At 38.6% G+C, this 26,214-nt stretch overlaps 2 protein-coding genes and 1 long non-coding RNA gene across 3 annotated transcripts; 1 reads left to right on the plus strand and 2 right to left on the minus strand.

Moving 5' to 3' along the window:
- Positions 1-57: 57 nt before the first annotated feature.
- On the minus strand, positions 58-3,626 carry LOC144655357 (uncharacterized). The gene is made up of 3 exons (XM_078515595.1): positions 3,404-3,626; positions 3,145-3,301; positions 58-3,024 (listed from the first exon to the last, which is right to left on the minus strand). The coding sequence occupies exons 1-3, from the start codon at positions 3,487-3,489 to the stop codon at positions 2,476-2,478; spliced, it is 792 nt and encodes a 263-aa protein (XP_078371721.1). The 5' UTR covers positions 3,490-3,626; the 3' UTR covers positions 58-2,475.
- A 4,085-nt stretch (positions 3,627-7,711) lies between these two features.
- LOC144655400 (uncharacterized) lies at positions 7,712-14,131 on the plus strand. Its single transcript, XM_078515659.1, has 3 exons — positions 7,712-7,788; positions 10,870-11,373; positions 12,097-14,131. The coding sequence occupies exons 2-3, from the start codon at positions 10,870-10,872 to the stop codon at positions 12,793-12,795; spliced, it is 1,203 nt and encodes a 400-aa protein (XP_078371785.1). The 5' UTR covers positions 7,712-7,788; the 3' UTR covers positions 12,796-14,131.
- Positions 14,132-16,164: 2,033 nt separating this feature from the next.
- Positions 16,165-25,331, minus strand: LOC144655429 (uncharacterized). The gene is made up of 3 exons (XR_013571097.1): positions 25,254-25,331; positions 19,875-19,950; positions 16,165-18,345 (listed from the first exon to the last, which is right to left on the minus strand). It is a non-coding gene; the product is annotated as an uncharacterized LOC144655429 (long non-coding RNA).
- Between the last annotated feature and the right edge of the window lie 883 nt (positions 25,332-26,214).

Genomic DNA, 26,214 nt, shown 5'->3' on the forward strand with positions numbered 1-26,214 from the left:
AGTAAAATTTTGCAGACTCCCAAAATTGAGAAAACAAGTAACCATTCTTCACTAAGCTTGACTAGACTTTCTAAGTTTATTACATTCAGCAAATGCATACAAGAATGCATGTTGTATTCCCTATACAAAATATACTAGTAAGATGCTACATATAAATATCATAAGATGAATCTAATTTGCAACTTCAAGTGCATACAGCCTGCACAGTGAACACAACTATTTTGAATTGGGAAGGACAAAAAGTGAAATTTCCGATTTCCGCTGCCTTCTTGAGTCCAGTCTTTCTTCCTCCCCAAAAAGGCTTTCAAGGGGAGAAGCACGGGCTCATTTTTCTAAAGAAAATGGCTTAAAGTCGAGCCTACTCATTCAGCCTATCTCAAAATCTTTTCTTTGAGTTTGGCATCTTTCCCTCCAAGTTTCAGCAGCTGTGCAAACTTCACATGGTGAAAATACATTACATAAATATTATGTCGTCTATAAATCTGTTTAAGACATTGAACAAATCACAGTGTCTTTGTGCATAAGTACCAAATAAGTTAAACAAATCTCCAATGGCCTATAGCACAATTCTTGAGTTTTACCATGTTAAACATTAATTATTTGAGCCCTGATGCCAATACTAAATTCTCATCACTGTTCTCTTTGCATTTGTAATGCAATTGTCGGGAGAATTTAAACAATTCAAGTCTTGGTGTTCAGTTACTAACACATCACGGCTAGCATGCCTGATTTCATATTACAGAGCTAAAATAGCATACTTCTTCAATCAAGTTAACAAAGTATCAGTTCTAATAAATTTGTAGCAAAAATGTGACGTTAAGATAACAGGAAAAAATGGCAGTGTGTCAAACACCTTGTATATAAAATTGCATTATGTAACAGTTATATCAAAGCCTTCGAAGCAGCAGTTATTAATAGAAGGAAAAGAGCATTCTGACTAACGCTTTACTGCTTAGTGTTTAGGCTACAATATTTTTTTTTCTATCCCTTGCAATGCTAAAAAACGACACTGCCCGCAGTCCAAAAGTCGGACCAATGTACCCTGATCTAACTAGGTAAGAACAATAGTAAATGATAAAAAAATGATACTGTTTGATAGGCCATCCCAATAAAATGTTTCGTGTACCACTGATCTCTACTTTGTCCAGCAATGATTGCATTGTAATAATTATAGTGGGAGATTAAAAGCACGTGAAGCTTGAACAAACAAGGCGTCTTTCTGAACTAATTTTAATTCAAAACTTAACTTTTCACTTTTTCACAAAACTGGGTTGAATGTTGGTCAAGAAATTAAACACTTTCCTGAGATGGCCTAACAGATTTTATATCTCCAAGTAGATGTCTGTAGTAGATATCATCCCTAAGTTGAAAACTGTAATAGGCCTTAACACGGTTTTCAATGCCACCTTGACGAGTAGGCAGAGCGGATAGAAATTACAGTGGGAATCCGGTGGCAAATATCTTTTACAAAAAACAAATTCTGGACAACTTATGAATTGTAAAGTTAAAATACTAGGCAAAAGATTTTATTCACCACGTTTGAAGGATAAAGCAGGGCTAGAAAGCCTTCTGTTACGTTTTTAATTTTCTCATACATTTGTCTATAATTTTTTCTGCGAACCGTGTCAATTTGTGGGAAAGTAATATTGACTAATGTATGGCAAATTAAAAAAATAACTGAACGCTTTCTAGTCCAGCTACATCCTCCAAACTCAGCAAATAAAACCTTTTGCCTAGTATCTTAACTTTACAATTCATAAATAATTGTCCAGAATTCAATTTTTGTAGTCTAAAATATTTGCTGTCAGATTTCCATACAAACACTGTCATTTCTATCTGCTTTGCCTACTTGTCAAGATGCCATCGAAAATGGTGATAAGGCCTATTCTCCTTACTCAGACTCATCTACTTCTTTTTATGCTTGTTCTGAAAATTGGTAGCAAAATGATAATTTTCGTTTTTTCTCGTCACATTTTTGTTTAACAATGTTCTTCTAATGTGAAGAGAAATTTAATCTTTGTCACTCTTAGAATTTAAAGATCAAGACAAACCCTCACTCACCCCACTAGTGCAGAGTTCCCCACAGGAGGCCTGAAGGTGCTGATTATATTATAAAAATTATATACATATTCACACAAACACGTCACCTACCAAAGATAGAAAACATTATCAACATCACCCATGAATCTGCATGCTGTACAATTTTACATTTCCGGAAAATAAATAGCGTGAAGCCTGCACGCTAGTTATTGTGAATCACGCCAAAACCGTAAAAGTCTAATAAAAAATCACTTACAAAGTGGTCGAGGAACAAGTGGACATAAGAAAATTTATACAAGATTGTGAAAATCCGTACACAAACAAATTACCATGCATGAATTCCACCGGTCCCGCATGCATGGGTAATCTGCATACATCAGTGCCACGCCAATCAGCTGTTTCAATGAAAATCTCAATAAAAGTTTCACGATGATTTCAAACTATGAGCCGTCTCGAAGTATTTTCACCGCTAGATGGGCCGTTCGTCGAAGCTTCGGCTTTACATTTTGTAGGGGTCTCGATGACTTCGGGTTTGTCGCCTTCGAGATGTTTGATGGCCTGCACGATCGTGTCCAAGTTTTGGCGAGATGTTGCAAGCGCTTTTTGCGGCTTGTCGTTTGATTTCGACTTAGCATCCGCCAGATCTAATTCAAGCTGCCGCTTTTTCTCTTCTACGTTGATCCGTAGCCTTCGTTCACGTTCCAGCTGACACCTCAATTCAATGAGTTCCTTTTGTATTTCCTCGACGTAGTCATCGCTGTTTAAAACGTTGTTGTTTTCATCGTCCTTGATATTTTCCTGCGCACGTGGTTCTTGGTCGGTTTTAGCCTTTTTCGGAGGAGATCGCTTTAAATCCGTGCCGTTCGCTCCTTCTCGATCGCACTGGCTAAGGATTCGCTTCAAAGTAGTGTTTTGCTGCAAAAGACGAGTCTTGTCTTGCTCCAGGGCAAAAATATACTCAGCTGTCTGTTGCAGGATTGCGGCCTGTTAAACGGAGATCAACAAATATGAAGTCACTACAGAGCTTTCTCTTTTCGAGACTCTACTTTAGATCAGTAAAACTCGATCAACTTTATTAAGTGCAAGAGTTGTTTGAAAAATTACCTTGCTTAGTTTTTCGCCTTCACTGTGCGGGATCAGCAATCTCAGCGCTTGGAAACCGGAGTTTATACTTTGCATACGTCGCCGCTCGTTTGAGTTTGCAATTTCCCGCCGCAATTTTCGCTCCCGCTCTCGATTGTCCACCACTTCGACTTTAAAACTAAAAAAACAATAGAAAGGAAAGGGAAAAGAATGAGGTGTTTTGTGCGGAAACGAAATGCACAAATGCTCACATGCAGATGAAACTGACATCGTCTGTTACCTGCAATCTTCATCGTCGTACAGGTCGTCGTCCATGTCGAAGGATTTACGTTTGTCCGCCGTTCGCGTATAAAATGACATTTTCATTGACCTCAGAGAAACGCAGAGCTCACAATCCTGTCCTATTTCTATTGTTTTCTAGCGAAAGATTGTTTAAAGCGCGAAGCTTTGCTGCAATTCACGGCAAACAGGCGAACGAGTGCCTCACTTGAACAGCACCTAAATCGGCGGGAAACAGCTGTCTGTATTGATCAGGTGACCGAAGGCTAAAGTTAAAAATTTGAATGCGGCACAGCGGAGGAATGCTAAATTCCAGGCTATGGAGAAGATAGATTTTGATCTTCCAAAGTTTTCAACCAGCAATGAAACAGACGGGCATGAGACTATTTTTTCGAGAAAGTAACATTTTACTACAAGTACACTTTCAGTTTAACCATTATATCCTGCAAACTGACATCTATCGGGTGAAAAGGAAGCTAAAAGTCCACAGTCACCAATCCTGGGTAACGAAATTCTTGTTACCAACTCAAAACAATGCTTCCCACTTCTCAGCCAATCAGAATTTACGTTAAAATGTAGTGTTTACACACGATTGTGCTCAGTCAACCGGGACCAAAATACAGGTTTCTTTCGATTGGTTTTCGCAGGTAATAAAGAAAACACCTCTAGTCACCCGTTTCCAATCAGCTGTTTTGTTGATCAGCTGGGGTTTGTGAATTCATCAGCTGGTTCTTTCTGCTTGGCCTATTTTCAACCTAAACATGCATAGCATTAGCAGTTCAGAGAGCTTTTTATACGTTTCATTTCAACATAAGCCTGCTTGCTTTTCATTCCAAAAATTCCACCGGAAAAGTATCTTTTGGGTTCTTTGTTTTCAATCTTTAACATTTTCGTACGTTTATACTGCATAGACTAAATGATATCAAAAGGCGATTTTCATGCTATGAACTCTTACCGCCTGGTTCAACGGGATACTGCGACCTGCGCAACCGACAAAGCAAGGTTAATCAACAGTTTGCAGAAAACAATTCAAAATGTTATCATCTTTGGCAACTTTTGTTGTGTAAGCTGTTGTACCTACTACACAAGAGGACACAAGATTTCTGATCATGATTTATCTACACTGTCGTTTGTTCTAGGCTTTCAGTCACTGGAACAATCGAAAAACCGACCAGATTACACTATACACAATATAAACACTGGCAAGGTTGCTCAGAGTTAAATCACCTTGTGAGAAAAGCTGTCTATGTTCGAATTTAAATCATTGTCCATATAAATCAACATTCGGCATCATCGATTAACAATAATAAATTAGCATTTAGGCTGAACAGATTAATGTCTATAAACAGCGACTTTCAAGTTTGCTACCGATGAAAAGATGGCCTTTTAAAGATGTGTCAAAGATAGTTTATTAAAATTTGCTTGGCTTGCTGGTAATCGGAGTTTATTTTCGTTGTTTTGGCAAATGTTTTTTCCTGAAAACATGATGGTTGTCATCGAGGCGATCGTTTGTTTACACACAACAGTCCCAGGCAACAGCTGATAATGAAAGCTGGAATATTCTAAAGAACTATAATATCAATAAAAAGCCTCTGGTGACAAATTGACTTCCCTTGACGAGTAGGGTGCGTTGTGATCCCATGTCTAATTTTTTTTAAAAAAACTAAACGACGTGGAAATATTTTGTTTACGAAGAACAAACCCCGAAAAGCCTGCCCGATCGGAAAAATTAAAAACAGGGTAATGTTTTCCGCCAGTTTTTCGTAGTTTTTTTCACTTAACATTGCAGCTTCGAAACAGCCTGCGGACATACCGGCCTACTTAGCCTGACCGCGCTTCCCTTCGCTCCGCTCGTAAAAAGGAATAAAAATAACCAATCTATATGAACTCTATAGGTATGTGCCGCTGTAAAGGGTATGGTTTTCAAGCCGTTTAGTTTGGGATTGGGTATAGAAATCAGCGTTTTTTGGTCAAGAATAGGGTATCATTTGCCGGAAAACTGATCAGTGGTATGAGGAATTAAGTTGACAGATGGTTTTCCATTAAAATCACAAATAGTGACACAGTTCTGAAAACGGCAAGTCTGGGATAGGGTAGCGATTAGGCCTTTCTCGATTATGCTAGTAAAACTGGCATTTAATGCTACTAGAAATTCTCGCATAAAGCCAAAAAAATGCTAAAATAATGCCTGATTTCCTTAAAAAAATGCCACTTGAATTCCAAAAAATGCTTTGTTTTATTTCAAACAAAACGTAAAAACTCTCACATCATATGCTCATATCAACAACAGGTGATACTTAATAATTGTTTGTTTATAAAAAAAAATTAAAAAAATATATAAAAAAATTCTTTAAAAAAAAAAAATAAAAAAACACACACACAAGTAACACAACACAAGTACACAAGTAACACAACGCACAAACAGTTTTCGAAATAGTTTTTGTAGTTCAATTTTAAGAAAGCAACATTTTATTGACCATTTTTTTATTAAAGATCTTATTCCGAATACAGATTGTTTTTAAATTAGTTTTTTAAAGGGGTTTTTTAATTGATAATTCGTTTCTTATATATTATTGTATATCGTAGGTTTTTTATTGTATATCGTAGGTTTTTTTATTGTGTATCTTAGATTTTTTAATACTTGTAAATAGGAGGGCCACGAGTTTGTTAGCTTTATAGCTGTTAAGTGCTACCCTCTATAAATAAAGACGTTACTTACTTACTATCTTACTAGTCGAAACAGACAGAAAACAATCAAATTATGTAATCAAAAGTGTGAAACTTTAGGATTATTTATCCTTCTGAGTTCTGAGTGCTGAAAATCTGGATCACAGTCATGAAAAGTGTCAGAAAATGCTAGCAATTCTTTTTTGAAGAAAAAACGAAAAAAATGCTCGTTTTCCCAAAAAATGCCGAAAAAAATGCTAGCATAATCGAGAAAGGCCTAGTAGCGATGTTCGGTGTTTAGTCTAGTAAAAGGGTTGCAAAATCAGCTTAAGGTGGCTTAGTACAGTTTTGAGAGGGAAAATCAGTCCATCTTTTATCTCTCTTTTACAATCGCCAGAAATGTTTTATCCTTTTCGTATTACTGTTTGTTACATCCTATAACCATCATATGCGACATTTGGGAAGTAAAAATGCTAATAAACAGCTATAATGAACGGCCGAGTGCTTCAGAGGGGACTGGCAGTAGTAGGTGAAATGGCGTTTTTCTCGAAATCTACCCGTATGACCCTACCTCAAAATTTCAGAAATTAGAAATTGGCTTTGATAAAACATTCATGCAAAATAATATAAAAATCTGTAAAACAGCTTTTTCGCAAAATAGATAAATTTGATATTTTCCCGATTTTAAAAATAGCTCAAAATCTGTCTTACAGATTTTTTCAAAATTTTGGCTGTGGACGTGGTTCACCCCTTACATTTAATTGTGAAAGTTTCACAATAGGTTGTACGGTAGGTTTTCGAGAAAATTTGGATCAAAATCTGGCTTTTACGACCTCCAAAGCGAATCAAATTGCGCGTGTGAGCGCGCGCTAATATGACGCCATGCGTCGCGAGCGATAATGAAAGACAGAATTAGAACTTCTCTGTCGGTTGTTTATCCACCTTTTTTGTCGTATTGTTTTGCGCCCCAGGTTTCTAGACCTATCTGAAAGTATTTTGAAGTTTTCTTTTGTAGACAAATTTGGTAAAGCGCGGTAAAACAAATAGAACTCTTTTTCATTTCTGTTTAGAGTTGCTAGCGCCATTTTAGCCAGCGTGAGCAAAAATGACGTCAAGCAGAAAATCGTAGCGCGCGCTTGTGAGCTACGTAAAAACTGTATTCGGCCACCTTAACATGGTCTAGTATATTTATATATATTTAAGGGTTTCGAAGTCCCAGCGGCACACCCCCACCCAAAAATTTAAAGAGTACCCCGCGGGGAAACTCCTGCTAAGGGATATTAGCTGCTTGTTTTGCCTCAGGGACGTGTGACGTTTGACTTATCCTGAACCTCAAACCCCCGCGCTCTAACGCAATTACACCCTTCTTTCTCTTGATTCTGATTTCATATGTGCCATTGGCCATCGGAATTACGTGACTCGCGCAACGAAAACATCAACGCGTAGAACTCGAGAAATACAATGAGACTTATATTTTTTCGTTGTTCACGATCTTCCTACTAATCAGACCTTGCTACTACGTCGAACGGTTATATCAGCAGTCGATCACGCTGAAACCCGCGCGAGGCACGTAAACACTCGCGTGGTGGTCACGCACGTGATTCAATTAAGGCGCGGCTGCCAAGCCTTAGAACGGACAATGATGAGTTCTTCGACTTCGAAAATACTACCGAAGGATTAAACATACGTCAAATATCCATCAAAGTAAAACAGTTCGCGGTGAGTAGTTTGCAATCTGCAGTGTTACACTATACACATTATAAAGTTCACTACATAATCATAAGTTTTGCTTCATGGACTGTTAAATTTGGTCGAGCGTGATCAGATTGTACTTGTACATTTCAGCATCATGTGATATGCCTAATGAAATCGATTATTGTCGTACGTTTAACAGCAAGCTTAACAAATGTTCTATTGACCACTAAGTGCCACTTTGATTTATCTTTTGTAGTTAGGCAGCTGCAGAGTTTGAATTCTGCGAGTTAAACCTGCTCGATTGAAAGAAAATCTTACATGGATTTTACCGGGTTTTAAGCTTTAGCAAGAATTTAATTTTGTTAATCCATCCCAATATTATTCTAGCTACAGCAGATCACGAACGATATAAGCTTAGTTTGCTGTAAATCACCTTTGAAATTCTTCACCCCGTCTGTCAACACATTTCATGTGAAACTACACTGCAACAACTGTATTTTTGTATTTCATTGGTAAAGTGTTTACAAATGTGAAAATGTGTTGACCTTTTGGTTGATTGTTGTTAGATTGAATTCGTCTAAAATTATGGGCTTAAGCTCTTAAGTCCTAAGCTTGCATAATCAGATCTGGAAATTCTTTCCCTTTTCCCCTTTACTCACTAAATAAATACTGTGTGAAGATAATCATCTATGTCCACTAGCAGTAATTGACAAAACTATAACTGTTTCTTTAGTAGAATTTTAAAGTTTGTGGCAGTGAGATTAATTTTCAGTCAATGGTAGTCAATAATGCATTATTTTGTTATGTGTATAGTAGAGAAAACTTCACTTTTTTAATGATACCACTGGAAATTTCTCCTGTACCTTACCCATTATGGCTAGTAAAATCAACTTACAAAACAAAAAAATAATTTCTATGAATTCTACATGCATCTTAATAGCAACTGCAAACCCACTGGGGCACCTTATTCCTTCTTTCTACCAAAATAATCAGATCTGGAAATTCTTTCCCTTTTCCTAAATAGACTCACAAAATAACACCAAACTACCTTCCACAAAATAAATAGTCTTGGTAAACTGAAGGTCATTCCACAGACGTTGTTTTTCCTTCAAGACTGAAGAAGTCTTTCTTTCCACTCCTTGCAAAATATATATTGATCCATTGTTTGAGTGAATTGAATTGGCCAAGAGTATGAAACAGCGAAATATGGAAATAAGAAATAAGACAGTTTAAAAATGTGTTTAGCCAGTTGACTGGAAGCTGACTACTGTAAGCTTGCAAATTTACCGGTTGACTGAGTCAACTCCAAGTCCGAGTCAAATCCAAGGCCGAGTCAAGTGACTGAATCACTGGTCAGTGGTTTGCTCATTACAAAAATACCACAAGTACCTGTATTATACCAAAATTACACAAAGGTTGTATTCGCCGCTGCCTACAAGAACAAGGCGTTCGCACCCTCTTTAAATCTGACACAACTCTTCGATCTTACTTAGTACGACCGAAAGACGCCCTAGAACCAGGCAAACAAGAAGGTGTTGTATACAAAATTCCATGTGAATGCGGCAAAGTATATATAGGGGAAACAGGGAGAGGGATGCAAGACAGGATAAAAGAACACGACAGAGACATAAGGCTTGCTCATACACAAAGCTCCGCAGTTTCGGAGCACGCAAACGAAACGGGGCATATTCCTTTATGGAATCAAGTCAAGTTTATCGATCGTGACCCTCACCGATACACACGCAGGGTCAAAGAGGCTATCCAAATAAGACTTCATTCTAATAACATCAATAGAGATAGCGGAATTGAAATTCCTGAAGCATGGATACCTACGATCAGAAAGCATAACAGCCGTTCAACTACAAAGCGGACCTATGAGGGAACACCATCTGTTAGTCGGAATAATAATGAGGATCGAAATGCACCAATCACAGCGAACCAATGTGCATAAATAGCGACGCGTAAACAATCGACCTCATCGCCTGATGAAGACTAGCAGTATTGCAGTCGAAACGTCGCGATCAACATCTCAAAGCGATTCTATCGTGAGACAAACGAATAAACGTTCATTACCTATCTTACACCACGATGAACAATATTCACATCTTTAATGACAAAAGGTTGTATTTTATGCAGGTTACGCCAAGTTGGATTTGGTACTGACAGAAAATAAACCAAATTAATTTTTTAAAGTTTTATTCTGTAGACCTAACCAACAGTCAAACATGTTGCTATGGACTCTTTCCTTGTACAGTCATCTGCTTTCTGCAGACAGTTCACTTGGTCCAGGAGGTTCAACTGCCGTTTGGTGTGCATAAAGAGCACTCCAAGCTGCGATCATTTTGGTCGCCATGGCAAGTGAAAATAAAATTTGTTGACTAAATTGTCCAATAATGTTCCCAGTTTGGCAACCAGTGCAGTGCAAAAGCCTGGCTAAGCATCAAATTTTTTGCACTTATTCAATGAGCCAATTGAATACTTAAGATCCTATAGGATCCTGTAGGTACTCGGCCAGGATCCTATACAGTTTTGACTAGGCTCTCACATTGGGTTCAAGACATTCTAATAGGATTTTTTCAGGGTCATATATATGCTTATAGTATCCTAAGTACCGGTAAGATCCTTTTCGTATTAATTAGGATCCTGCAGGATCCTACAAGATCTTGATAGGATTTTAACAAGGGTCTTACATGTAGAAGGGGAGGGGAGGCAGCCTAATGGTTAGTGCTTTGGGAAGGGGCAGTGGCCTAATGATTATTGGGCTGGACTCCGGATCGAGCGGTCCAGGTTCGAGCCATGGCCAGGGCACTGCATTGTGTTCTTGGGCAAGCCAAAGGCAAAGCAGTAAATAAAAGTTATAGTAGTATAAAAATGAATAGGATTTTGAGATGTTTAAAAGCAACACTGAGGTTTAAATAGTCATTTGCCATCATTAAATGTTTTTGTGTTGTTTTTCTATAGAAGTAACTGGATTAATCTGTTAAATTAAATTAATATTTATTAATGTTAAATCAAACATCTTAACATTAATAAATATTAATTTAATTAATATTTATTAATGTTAAATCAAACATCTTAACAGTCATTCTCTCTTTTGATTGACAGATGTCGGATGAATTGGAAAATGATCAAGAAGGTTCAAAGTTGGACATTAAAACTGATGATGCACAGAAGGAAGTTAACGTCAGTATACAGCTTGATAAATGTGAAAACGCCTTAACTGTTGTATCAACAGTCTCCGAAATGCTGGATCAGGGCGATGTACCCTCAGTCATTACTGAACTGTCTCCCGAAGACTCTGTTTTACATGGATCATCAGTTCTTAACGAAACAGATACAATTGCTTCTTCCAGCGACTTGGAAAGCTCTCCCTGTCTGTCGGACACGCCTGTTTCAGCTGATCTGCTGTCAGACTCCACCGTCATTAATTCAACTGTAGGGCTTCTTCAGCAGCCTGTTGTTTTGACATCTTCTGTACTGCCGTGTGTTCTAACTCATGTCCAAGGAACATCTGAGCTCCTTGCTGGTGAACTGCAGGAAAGGGAGGGCCAGGAGGAACTGTTAATGGTGAAAAGAGAAGACAGAGAAGTTCTGGAACCTTGTGTTGTGGTAAGTTATTTTAAAGACCAGCGGGTACAGTGTCCTAATGGTTAGTGCCCTGGACTTTAAATAGAGTGGTCCAGGTTCAATCCCTGGCCAGGGCAGTGCATTGTGTTCTTGGGCAAGTCACTTAACTGTAATAGTGCCTCTCTCCACCCAGGTATATAAATGGGTACTGACAAATTTAATGCTGGGGGGTACTCCTGCAATGCACTAGCATTCCATCCAGGGGGGGGGGAGTAAGACTACTCCTAGTCGCTTCGTGTTACTGAAACCAGGATAAGTTCCTGTCTGATGGGCCACTATGCTGAAATGCAGACTTTGCATGTACCTCACTCCATCAGTGATATAACTTGTACATGTATTCCTAAAATCGAATTCCACCATTTTTATGCGCAAAAAAATAAGTAGCAACAGATTATGAAACTGAAAAGGGCTGTCATCCCATAGCGAAAATAAATTATTCTTTATTTTCATTTCTCTCTTGTCTATATTTTTTTTTTTTTTAATATAAATTATCTTGAGCCAAAAATTCTCTGAGGGAGAATAAACTGCTATTGTGTCAAAATTTCTAAAATTGTTAGAATTTGTTTGGTCAAGTGATGACCTTTGTGTAAAAAAAAGGAAAAACAATTTGTATTTATCGCTTCTTGGGACTTTAAAACTTCATTCAAACACTGGTTCTGTTACCTCTACGTGTTTTGCTAAGTCATTGTGTGTTTTTCGCTTCAGTTTACCACATCAGAAGCCATTCAAAACAGCCGAGCATCTGAGAAGCTCAGCTCATCACCAGCAACAGATGTAGTAGTCACAGCACACCCATCCAGCCTGACCTACCTGAGGCAAATTTTCGAACAAGACCAGGTTACCCCCCAGGGGCAAATTGTTTCCGTGTTGCCTCATGGCATGACGTCACCGCTATCGCCGACCTTACCGGAACTTCATCAGTGTAAATGGGACAATTGTTGCGGGCATTTCTTGTCATTGGAAGATCTCGTCAGCCATGTTAATGAATATCACATTAGAACTGAAGCTAGCGAGTACAGTTGTCTGTGGCAGGGTTGCGCGCGCAACGGAAAGGGGTTCAATGCGCGGTACAAAATGTTGATACACATGAGAACACATACCGGGGAGAGACCCCATCGGTGTAACCATGACTCTTGTGGCAAGAGTTTTTCGCGGCTCGAGAACTTGAAAATACACACGCGGTCTCACACGGGGGAAAGGCCCTATGTTTGTCCCGTGGCGGGTTGTAATAAGAGGTATTCCAATTCAAGTGACAGATACAAACATACGAGAACACATTCAGAGACCAAACCGTATGCGTGTAAAGTATCGAACTGCTTCAAAAGGTACACTGATCCGAGTTCCTTGAGAAAACATTACAAGACTATCCATGGCAAGGATCTTATCGCGGAAGAGCAAGAATGAAGTGTAATGACTCAATTTCTAACTACAATCAAAACGCTTCATCTCTCTTACCATTCGAAAAAAAAATGGTTAAAGGGGAAATATCACGAGGATTTTGATTGTTTTTCTTCGAAACTGTACTATAATACCTCAACTTGTTTAGAAAAGAGTCCTTGGAAACCAAGAGAAAGATATCAATCGAATTCTTGAAAAAACAACAAATCATGATCGTTTCTAGCGTATTTTGGAAACAAAGATGCGAGACTGAACTCGTCGACAGGTTTAGTACACTAAGGTGGTAACTTACCACGAGTCTAGACCATTATTTAAAGGTTTCCGTTAATACTGAAATGTTTCTTAGCTTTTGAGATTTCAGTGTCCCCGTGATACTTCCCCTTCAATTTTCAGCTTCTTTCGAAGCCTTTATGTTGGATTTCTAATTACTTGACCAATCAAAAAACAAGCTCGTCACACTTTCCACTAGTTCAGTCCCTGAACTCTCTCTTCCGCGCGCCCAATATAGGGGTACCCTATAGTAGGCGCACAGAAGAGAGAGGTCTGGGACTGAACTAACTTTCCACTAGCTGACAGATCGCACGTGCGACTGCGCGGCTTCTGATTGGCTGAGTTTGGAAAACCAACTGACTGTGACAGATGACGGAAAGCTGCGAAATTTTCAACCTAGGCCCAGTTGTTCAAAGTTTGGATAACGATATCCACCAGACAAATCGCTGTTAAGAGGACAAGTGCTGACAAAACAAACTACGCCTTCTACTGCATAGTGATTTATCTGGTGGATGGTTCGAGATAGTGTTATCCTACCTTTGAACAACCGTGGACCAGAACTTTAGAGAATGGCAACGGATAAATAAGTACAGTGTATCTTAATCGCATTCGTTATATGGGGACAAACTCGTTCGTTCATATTGACTGATAAATGTATTGAATTCAGTAATTAGAAACTATTAGAGGTGAGGGATAACTTTTTAACACTATTTGATATAGATTCGCCAAACTGCCAGATTTGTTTTGTAACGAAATTTATATAGGTACGAATTAGTACAGTAGGTAAAGATAGGTAATGAAAAGTAACTTGCAATTATTAACCCGCGCAAGGTAAAACAAAACGACCTTCTTTGGAAAAATCCGTTAAAATAGGCAATGCGTCTGAAAAATATTTAGAACTTTGTTTACGCAGGTTTGTCCAATTTGAGCGAGCGGGAATGGAGACGAGCGGAAGCAATCATGCCCGAAACGTTTCCGGTTTTTCTTGTCCAATCAGAAATAACCGAACATGATCGTCATCAGGCTAGGTCTTGTTTCCTAGCAACACCCCGCCAAACACAACGGGTGCCCTCCCCCCTCCGGGCGGGGCCGAGGGCGGGGCACGGTTATTTGCCCTTGCCATTATCTCCTTTGAGGGTCACAGTTTCACAATTCCTGGAACGGGTAATGATTAAAGAAAAAAGAACCGTGTGTATTTTCGGGCCAAACGAAGGTTGATTTGTTTTTGATATTCTATAGTTGCGCGAAATAGATGGAGGGAATAAGTGGTTATTTTAATGGTAGTGGTTCAGTTGCTAAGCAAGTAACATTTTATTTCGTAATCCAGGGCTTTCCTGTACAATAAAACATTTTTCCAGTGTTTTCTCGTCGTAATTGAAGTGTATTAAGAGATTTATTTTCCATCGTTTTCGCCTCCCCAAATGGTGACTTTCCACCGTTTTCTTTATCGGGCTCGCCAGGCCCTTCCTGACTAAGGGCGTTTTTGTATACTATTTACTTATTTGTAGTAAACTCTCTTAGACGAGGGTCTCAATGGGGTTAACCGTTAGTGGTAATATGGTCAAAACTTTAGCCGTTAGGCGTAAAAATTGAAAAATATTTACCGTTGGCCGTAAAATATGTTAACCGTAACGACTAAACTAAAAAATTCGACCAAGAGTCATTCGACTTGAAACTTATATCTCGTGGAAATTAGCGGCAAAATAATTTAAAATAAAATACGCTTATTATAATTATTTTTTCATCCCAGAACGGTCCTTTTTACAACAATGAAAATTAATTTTTAACTTTTTAAAACAATGAAAATTAATGTTAAACAATTCTGTTAACCGTTACAGAAAGAAAATAACCGTTAGTCGTAAAAAAAGCAAAAAAGTAACCGTTAACTGTAAAAGCCACTACCCCATTGAGACCCTCTTAGACGGACACCGTCGGGACCAGCTACAACTGCCCGCCTTAGAGAAGTGTCCGGTCATAGGGAGTAAAGGTAACAAGTGACACCCGTAATTCTAAGGCAATAAAGCTAAACCTTAGCCTGCGAGCAAGCTCACTTGGGGACGCGCGAGAGTCGGGGGAGCGGCGAGCTAAACCTATGCACAATGAAAACATACTTGAACAAAGACAATATTAAAAGACTAACTAGTTTGTTCGTTTCAGTCAGTAAGTTTGCTGCTTCTGAAGTGAGCAGTACATTTTGCAAACTGCAACGTGTCTGTATTTATCCCATGTCTCGACGAATACAGTTAGATTTGTAGGGCCCTGGGGAATTGTTTGGGGAGGGGGGTATAAAAAAAAAATTGGGGGGTACAACTAAAAGAGCCTAGTCTAGAAAGTAGTTGCATTTTCTGTGGTATTCCACGTGCTGTATTCCAGTAAAAAGGTTACGTGAGTAAAGCTCATTAGATGCAAGGTTTAACACCAGGACTCTTTTTGAAACAAAGCATCGGCGGCGGGGCACGGGGGGCGGGGACTGTAACACCCCCCCCCCCCCCCAAAAAAAAAAAATTTTTGACACACACACGTGTTTTGGTGCCGAAAATATCGCGAGCGCAGCGTAAAATTGGTTGTCAAGACATTTCGTCTCGTGAGTGAGTTCAAACCCGAGGACATCTTCGAAACCGCCTTGGGAGTCTTTGAAAATCTTCGTTTTTCTTCGGAAAAGTTCGAAAAGATCGGAAACGTTCGTATGGCCTTCGAAAAACAATCGGAGTATCTTCGGAAATCTTCGGTCTAAAAACTGCTCAGAAAACAAAAAGTTGCAAGAACGAAAAAAAGTTGCTCCAAAGTTGAAAAACTACCGAGTATTTTTGGGATAGTCCCCCCCCACGTTCCAAAACGCTCCGCCACCTCTGGCAAAAGTGCGAGGAACTCTTTCAGTGCCCTGGTTTGAAGGTCTGGAAAGGGGTGCTGGATTCCAGTTAGTAAATGATGCAGATCTCAGATGTTAGCTATTCATAAAGGTTAAAAAAAAACGCGTCCTTTCTCAACTGACTGTACTGTTAAAACTGTGACCAATTTTCCGCTATCAGTTAATGCGATAGCTGCACTGGACCTGCATGAGTCCTTGAATGACTTGAGTAAGTGAATAAATCACACAACATTGCCTCAGGTCAATAATCTTCATTTAATGTCCCACTTATTTATAAATTATAGGTGAAAATGTGGTCGACAACAATAATTTACAGCAACTGTAGAACGTTTTTGTGCTAAATTTAAGTATAGCAACGTATTTTATACATTTATAATTGAATTAAACTTTTTATAATGACGGGAAATGTAAGCTCAAGGCACCTAACTGTGCAAAATGCCGAATAACGACACGAATATAGCATACAATAATAAATATATTATTTTTCGAAATTATTCAATATTAATAATATTTAAAATGTTCTCAATATAGAATAAAGAATTCTGTTGCTATGAACGATTATAGAGAAATATGTCATAAACGGGAAATTCCTTAATAAAATCGGAGAACCCTTGGGGCTTATTCCCAAACAAAGACTTTTTCAAAAATATGGAACTAAATACTGATTAACCTGTTGTCCCAATATAACAGCATAAAATTCAGAAAGGCAATCATAAGATCAAAACCATTCATAGGTGAAGGTAGTTCTGCCTAAACTATTTTGACGTAGCTTTGAAAAAGTGCTACGTAACCTTTTCATAGGAACAAGGCAGCCTTAGAACCGCATTGCAGCCTGTCCCATAATATTTTTAACAACTGATATAACATTTTTGTCGTGAACATGTACCTCTTAATAAATTATAAACTTTGTTATATTAATTGATGTAGCATTTTGCCATATCTTACTTGTCATTATTATTTTTCACTCATCACGTGGTGACGAGACAAGACACGTTTATAAAATTTCATAATCATCTACTTCAAGTTTCTTTTGTCGACACATTTTCAATTTCAAATTGTGAAAGTCTAGAAAATTTCCTCAGCGATTTCACATCTATACCGTCTCTTAACATGGGTGATGCAACCACACGTGCCCTCCTCGTCCCCACAGAGCCTTATGGAGGGATTTAGAAATCTACTAGATTAATTATCTTTCCGCATATGATCATCGTAGTGTTCTTGAAGAAATGTCTGACTCTTAAATTCCTCCTGACAAATCCAACAGATGTAATCTTTCAATCTGGCTACAGCTGTCTTCGACCAACGAAGTTGGGATTTTAGCCTCGTTGGCTAATTGCGTTTTATCATCTACTGGTTTCTTTAAGGCGACGTAGAAGCCTTTTTGCGCTTACGAGTCTTCTTTTTAGCGTGTCGTTCTTCATGGCGCTTGCAATAACACGGCTGGCTGAAGCACTTATCGCAATACCTGCACTTATAGGGCTTACCCTCCTCCATGTGTATTCGCTCATGTCGCCTACGATAAGCCACTTGCTTGAAGCACTTACCACATTGCTCGCACTTATGCGGTTTATCTTCTCTATGAATTTCTTCATGTCGCTGGCAATACAATAATTGGTTAAAGCACTTGTCACAATGCTTGCACTTATAAGGCTTCTCCTGAGCATGTGTTAGCTCATGGCGCTTACAATAAGCCTGCTGAGGTAAAGCCCTTATTGCAATGCGTACACTTGTACGGCCTTTCGTTAGTATGTAATCGTTCGTGGCGCCTGCAGTGAGATGATTGCCTGAAACATCTATTACAATGCTTGCACTTCCATGGCCTATGTTCGCTGTGTGTCCGCTCATGACGCTTTAAATATGATAACTGGCTAAATAACTTATCGCAATAACTGCACTTATGCGGCTTCCCATCTACAAGGTGTGCTGCTCGTTCATGTCGCTGGAGGTGAGCTGCTTGCCTAAAGTATCTATCGCAACGTATGCACTTGTATGGCTTCTCGTTCGTGTGGGTCCGTTCGTGCCGCTTACAATTTGATGGCTGGTTAAAGAGTTTACCACAGTACATGCACTTGAAAGGCTTTTCTCCTGTGTGGCATCGCTCATGTCTTTTGAAAGTTGTCGAATCGGCAAAACATTTTTCACAATATTTGCAAGAATAAGGCTTCTCGCCTGTGTGGATTCGCTCATGTCCCTTGCGAAACGATGCATGGCTAAACCTCTTATGGCAATACCTGCAGCTATACGGTTTCTCTCCTGTATGCGTCCTCTGATGTGTTACAAGGTTTCCTGATTGGCGAAAACTCCTGCCACAAAATCCGCACTTATAAGGCTTTGGGATTTCTGTTTCTTGATCGTTACAAGAAGTTACCTCTGACATAACGCAGTTCACTTTACACTCAAAGGTAACGATTGTGTTTCTAGGAAAAATGACAATAGAAGTCATGTATTGGAATATAAATATAAATCGTAGGTTTTGTCAATCAAGTAACTAATGTCCTATAATTAAGCTCTCTAGATCAAGATGAATTGTGGCAAGTGCAATGTCAGGCCATCCCAATAAAATGTTTCGTTTCCCATCGCCTCGTCTCTTGTGATGGTGGGTCGGTCGGTCGGGCAAAAAAAAAAAAAGAAAAAAGATGGAACGCTTGAAGGAAGAAAGCCTCGGGTTACGAATGTGAAAAGGTGGTTATTTCGTTCGTTACTTCCGTTATTCTTTCTTTAATCAAAATTAAAGGCAAGGACATCACATAATGTCAATTGTTGTTGATAAAACAAGATTGTGTGCTTGTAAATTAAAGTACTTGCTTCTTTGACTAGTGAATCTTCATTTTTTTTTTTTACTTTTTGAAAAAAATGGGTCGGTCGGGCGATGGGAAAGAAACATTTTATTGGGATGGCCTGAGTACTACATACACTCTTCATATTATTTATTATTACACTCTTCTTAACTGCTCACCAGGTTGCAAGTTATTTCCTTCACTTTCTTGAAAAAAAAGCTTTTTAAGTTCCCCTCTCTAATAACCCTCTGTAGAACTTTAAATTTTCACTTAGCCCCTCCACTGATCTCTATTTAATGCCCTTCCTAAAATGGTAATTGACTAAACCAAGACACTTGGAACTATGAATCTTAACTCCGGGATAACTGTACTTTTTTGGAAGTTATTCACCCTCCACATGAACTCGCAAATGTTGTCATGATTTTCTGGCAAGGACAACAGTGCAATTCTGAGCAAATTTAACCCTTTTGGCCCTCCCAGAGACAAATTTGTAAACTGTCGAGTAGCATTGTAATTGTTCATTAGCATTTTTACGTTAGACTGTCTATTACGTTTATCTTAGCTTTCAAATTTGTCGATAAGAAAAAAAATAGTGTGTGCTTCTGGAGGAGTACTTTCATGTGGTGTCTTACTACTATTTAATGTTGCAATATAGGTTTCATTTTTTGCACTTTGGTGCTCTTAGGGTCAGTGAAAACTAAAACTTAACTTATCCTCTAAAGTAATTTGAATTTAGTATTACTAAGGTTTCTTAAGGTTAAGACAAATATTGAGCAGTTAAATGGTACTCAAGTAACAAGGATCTACACAGTGTAATAGCTTCTTCCTAATTGAAAAACTTCAATCTTAGGGGTATCAAATGGTCTTTGCGAGCATTTGCGAGCATGCGAGCACAGCGTTTTTCTTTGCAAGCACGAGCATTGACAAAAATTAGCCTTGCGAGCAACGAGCACTTTTCAAAAAGCTACCTCCACTAAAAATCGAGCATGCGAGCACTTGTAAAAATGTGCGAGCACGAGCAAACGAGCACCCACTAAAATTTTGCGAGCATTGCGAGCACTGCGCATTTTGAGGAACCATTCATGACCCCTAATCTTGCTTACAATTTTATCCAGGCTTCAGTCTTAACAGCCTGTTAACAAATTAAATGATAGAATCCAGATTCTTACCAGATGCCACAGGCAAACTTGCAATGAATGTTCAATACGTCTGATATCCAAGGAGACTAAAGAGTGTGCATGGTTACTGAAAAAAGACCAATGTGGGATCAGTCGTTTTCTTACACACAGTGTCTTACTAAGACACTGAGGTTCTTATCAAACAAAATTAATTGCATCCACCACCAGACCTAACTTTCACTTTTAAATCTCCTCTGGTTACATACTCCTGAGAGAGTTGGGTAAAACAAATTACATACAGTTTCCAAAAATTAAATCCTTAACATTAAAATGGACTTTCCCAGTTCTTTTCTTTGAACTTTACCTACAAGTACAGAGACAGAATCAATATTAAGAGTTCAGAATTCTCAAATTGCTTGTTTTTTGTCAACAATCCTGACAGTGTCTGACATTTTCAGACTGCAGACCAAGAGGCTATATTGTGTTACCATTACAATTATTGAGATCTAACCGTTAAAAAGGCTAAAGTAACCGAAGTGCTATTCAGGCTAACCAGAGTGCATAGTAGGCTAACCAGAGTGCGTAGTAGGCCTACTGGAGTGAAAGTCTGCAAGTCTGCAGTCTGCAAATGTCAGATACCAACAATCCTGATGCTAGTGCCAGTCAATAATAATATTATGGCTGTATTTGTTCAAGCTGGGAATTTTGAGTGAAACTTTTTTTTATCATTTTCCATGCTTCAACAAAAGTTTCAAAAATATTGGGGCAACCTCCACGCGGAAGAAAAACATGACCCTCGCTGGAAAATTAGGTTTTTATTCTGAACCTCTCTCTCAACACTTTCAAAGTAAACATTATCCTGATTAGGGCTGGAGGGGAGGGGGCCATGAGGTACTAACATAAATGTGGAAAAGGACCTATGTAAAATGGCATACCTAAACCAGCAGTGTCTGTAAACTCTTTTTGAGACTGGTTGTAGCTCATGCATTTCATGTTACCGGGGTAGTTGATGACCAAGTAATTATGTACCCTGTAATCTTTTTTCCAATGATTTTAGCTCAAATTAAAGCCAATTCAAAGACAACACTATATCACCAGTTGCTCCCTTGGTTGGATTAGACAGTACCCAGGAGGTACTCCCATCAATTTAAGGATGGCTGAGTGCCAAAAAGGTTCTTAAATCCTGAGCCTATTTAAGGATAGGAAGTGGAAAATTGTCTTTCCTTTAACATATTTAAAGAAAACTATAATTGGACCAATCACTTCAATACAAAGAGATGCAAAAGCGATGTGTTCTTTAAACCAAAAATCCTATGAAAGCTGTCAATAAAGATAGAAAGAACACAAAACTTCTGCAACCTCATGTCCGTATAAAAGGACATTGAGAAGATGATTACAAGATCAGTAATGTTTGCTTTTGATAACATGTTTTCCTTTTCTCTTGTAGCAGACATTTGTATTTACAAATGAAAACTAAGGTTGCCTCATAATGATTTGTTTCTGTGACTCATGTCCAGTATTTCTCATAATGCTACCCCTCAAAACTGCAATGCAGGCCAATCAATACTCTTCAGGAAACCTGCAAATATCAGGCGTTCTGCCTGATCACAGGTATAAACAACTTGATCAAAGCTGTACATGAAGGCTACGTGAAGTCAGTAGACAGAGCCGTGCTCTAGCAGAGCCCTGGTGCCACAGGTGACTTACTTTTGTATTTGGGCGACTTCAGAGATTCCAACCTGAAGGAAAAAAGGGAGTATTTTTAGCGCTGAAGGTGTGCGCCTCTAGGGGGGTCTGGAAGCATGTTCCACCGGAAAAGTTTGCAAATTTAGGTTCTCCCAAGTGCCATTTCCGGCATTTTGACATCATTTCTGAGTTATTTTATAAAGTCTTTTTTCTTTTCACAAACATTTTTGGTACTTTTCTTTACTTTTGCTACACTCAGATCGCAAAAAGTACTAAAAATTAGCAATTTTTCTCTTGTTTTCAGAATTTCATGATAAATCGGGAGAATCTGATATAAATCGGGAGAGCGGGAGGCAACGCATCAAATCGGGAGACTCCCGATCAAATCGGGAGGGTTGGAATCTCTGCGACTTGCATAACTTTCCTATTATGAAAACTTTTAAGAGCTGGGCACCCAAGATTTCTTTCATAAAAGCCTTCGGGTACCCTGCAGTAATGCTAAGAGCACAGCTTTGGTAGATATTTGATCAATCTGGTAAAAGCACTGAATTATTACACTTTGCTCTAAAATAAAATGAAAAGAAGTCACTCTGTTGGGGAGGGGGGGGGGTGGATAACTTCTCACATGGATCGAGCTGACTGTGAGCGATCTGCATATAAGGTAATCTAACCCCACATTCAAGTAAATCACCCAACTTAATTGAATGGTCAAGCCTGCCGGTTGGGCGTTATGAAGAAAAATTGTTTCATAAATCAATAACCACTGATAAATTAAGCATTATCAACCTTGTCATTCAATTGATGTTAACAACTAGTCTTGATAAAACCCCATTGACCAGTGACCAACAAATCATGCCCTCTCATCTCCTTAGTGCACCAGCTACTTTAAAAACACAGTCAAATGAATAGCGAGGCGTCCGCAAGGCGAGAGTTGACTGTATTTAGGATACAAGATACAAGTGCAAATTATAAAATTAGTTCTTCTGGTTTCTTTACACTTTCAACATAGTCCGGCGGCTAGCTCGAAATTTTAGTTGAATTGTGCACTTTTTGATACAAGCATGAAACTTGGCACAATGAAAGTGGTCACCAACAGAATTTTTTTCAGATATAGTGCCAAGCCCGAAATACACCGGTTTCCATGGAAACCTTTATTTATTAACCCTATTCAGACCGGGCTTTTTTGGATCTTTCCAGACCTCCGTAACTTCCAGAATATTTAAGCAATCACAATGAAACTTAGGGAATATATAGTATGTCCAAACACCTATTTTTGGTATACGTCACGTGGGAAGATGACGTCACATGACGTGACAATTCATCATAATGTCAAAACAGCCGCCATCTTGGATCCGCCATCTTGGATTTCGAATTTTTTCCAAACGTCATAAAACCGCCCAAAATTACTGCAAAGTACTCAAAATCAATAAAACTGTGCTTAAAAAACGTAAAAGGATGAAAATAATTGCATTAAAATTATTTTTCATTAATAGAAACACGAAAATTACAAAATTGGGAAAACATGCCTGTCAAAATGCTGTTGCTATGGTGACGTCAAGCTCCTGATACAACAACTTACCCCACCAAATTATTTCCAGATAAATTTTAGGTAAACTCGCAAAGTTTGGTAGAGTTTGGTTGAATCTTGAAAAAGTTATAAGCGTTCAAAGTCAGCGCAGGCACTTTCCGCCCCTTACGGTCTGGATTCCACCGCGGTCAAACGACAGAAATATGCAAAAAATAAGAAAAGTACTGCAAAGATAAGGTTTTAATTTTCACAGTTCAAAGTTCGATACATAACCGGTATCCTTACTAAGTTTTTCGGAGCTTAACTAAAAAAGTTCTACGTGTTTGAAAATAGCGATATGCGGACTTGTCGGCGCCATTGTCAAAGCACGGGTTCGGATGCGAAAATTATAAAGTAAAAACACTGTATCTGAGGGAATGGGATTATGCTTTCACTCGACAACTATTTTCACTATCCTAACCTTGCTCGTAATAACACTGCAATTTGAACAAAAAACGGCGAAATGGAAAGAAAACCTGCCTGAGACGTTTGACCGCGGTGAAGGTCTGGATAGGGTTACAATAATGAAATTTCGTGAAATATTTTTTGTCTGTTTATAGAAAAACTATAATGCCAGGTAGTGATACCAAGTCGCACGTACAAAATTTAAAAGAAATGCTTAATTAGACTGTTCCAGCCTATATTTTTCTTTTTTTTCTGTAGCGAATTCACCGACGGAGAGACTGGACGTAGTGAAAAGAAAGAGGAGGGGGAGAGGGCAGGGAACTAAAAATCTTTTCCCATCAATAATTTCCTATAAATAATGTATCAAACAGATGGTAAAAAATAACAATTGAAAGCCTAATTAAAAGCATTCATATCTGTATTTATGAATAAAAATCAACAATAAAAGGTTATAAAAGTACAAGAAGAAACACTTTGTGGGGAAGGGGCAGGGGGACCTCTCGGCTAAATATTTCATTCCTGTTTACTAGCTGAAAATAGGAAATTGGCGTTGGCACTATATCAAGAATTGATTAGTATACGAATGCTTGTAATCCTGCAAAGTTTGGTGCTTGTATCAAAAATCGCACAATTTAGGAGCTAAGCCGCCGGACTAACACCGCTTCAAGCTAGAAAACTGACTGATAAACTAAAAAAAACTAAACTAATTAGTATACATAATTGGACTACATGCATGCGTAGCCTAAGAAAATTTGGCCATTGTCAACTCACAATGCGACAAGTTTACAGGGCTGATGCTACGCTTTGTGCTTATGGCTCATATCTGTCACATGTTGTTTTTTGGATTTGATTGGCTGAGAAAAAACTGTTAAATTTTTCTTAAAGTGTTTATCCGGCCTACAGGTTTTTGGTGGATTTCGTATCTGTGTAATCATAAACAAGTATTCCAAGTTCTTATTAAACTATCCAAATTTAATCCCAAATTGGACAGCTCCCAGAAATTAAGGAAAAATAGTTGCGCTGACAATATAGGATTTACTGGCAGCTATATAATTAAAGCAAAAATCACCGACCAGTTACCGTATTTTCTTGAATAAGCGCCGCCCCCAAATAAGCGCCACCTTCAAATAAGCGCTGCATTTGGGACGAAAAAGTTAATAAGCGCTGCAGTTGCGATGCGGCACTGGAAAAGTGTTCCGCCGTCCCCACAACTTGAACAAGGCAGTACTCTTGCATCATTGGGTGATGAGAAAATTTATAGCAATTTTTTTTGTAGTAAAAAAGATTGTCAGAACTGGAACGGAAGTTGTCGTTATTTAATTGTCTTGTTTTTAACCTCTTGTTTGTTCATCCATGAAGTGTTTTCTTGCGACATTTTAAATGAAATCTCTTATCTCGACCAAATCGGTACTTAGCTTATCGATAAAATTGATTTGCATCGATTTATAAACACAAGGAAGTCGCGACAAATCCGTTTATCATGATCAATTTTTATGGATTGCCAATCTTTTTCACTATTATACATTGATATTTTTTTGCAAGTATCATCGATTATCCTCATTATCGATTTCCCACCTGAGTTCGAAGGGGGACTATGTTTGCAGGGTAAAGAAAAAGAACTCACAGAAGAAAACTACCTCTACGCGTATTAATACGGTGCACGAAGTATCTTTGCTAACGCAAAAAAATCACGAATATATCTTTTAACCTCGTCAAGAAAGGGGAATACAATATTGAGTCCAGCTTCTAGGACATTAATAAAAACGTCTTACCTGGAAAGAACTCTCTAACAGCGACAACATCCTGCTATATCACATATGAACACCGGCGGCCATTTTTAAAATACCTTCTTCACCACGCGGATAGCCCTGGGGACGAAGTTCCCATTATACTGTAGTCGAGTCGCTCGCGGTCGCTCGCATATTCCGCTTCCTGTTTTTCCTGAATTGAAAATTAAATGACAATTTGAACCCTCTGGGAAAATTTATTTTGGTTTTTACTGGACAAGCGCAAGCATAAGTGCATAAGAAAAAGGAACCCATTCATTTTTCTTTATATATTGTCCTCACCATATAAGCACAAGGAATGGGATTTTTCAGACTGGTTCATTCTCACTGGCAGCTCCTGTCACTAGGTATTTGTAGGGACCTGAAGGGGTAAAATGGAAACTGGAATTTGGCCAAATTTTCACTGGGAAAATGAGATTTGAGTCACTGGGACTGGGAATCACAAACAAATAAACAATAGAACTAGGCCTGGGATTTGAAACATCGGGAAAATAAAGGGCTGGGAAATGAAAAAAAAAACGGGAAATGGGGAAAGAACAAACACGCTCAAGATCTATAATAGCTGTCGACACGAGAATGAGCGTGTATGTCCTTCTATGGCGCTTATGCTTTTGTATGTTTCAAATAAAAATACTACGCCATTATTGCACCTTTGCGCGGCTGCATGTAAGAGGGAGGATGTCAAATCACTATTGGCCGTTCCAAGGTTGCGCAGGGGACGGGGGCGAGTTTTTAATTTTAAGCAATCGATAATCTGACTCCATCACATAAAAGAACTTGGTGAGATTGGTCATTTGACCAAGTTTGGCGCTTTTAGGATGAACAGAGACGAAGTTATGGGTCTTGAACATGGTTAAAAATCCATACAAACGTCTCTTATTTTGAGACAGCATCCCCCAAAACCATATAAACTCTTAAAGTTTTTATGATTTTTGTGATACTCTTA

The sequence above is a fragment of the Oculina patagonica genome, chromosome 5 (assembly GCF_052425735.1).
Source record: "Oculina patagonica isolate OP01 chromosome 5, crgOcupat, whole genome shotgun sequence".
Lineage (NCBI taxonomy): Eukaryota > Metazoa > Cnidaria > Anthozoa > Scleractinia > Oculinidae > Oculina > Oculina patagonica.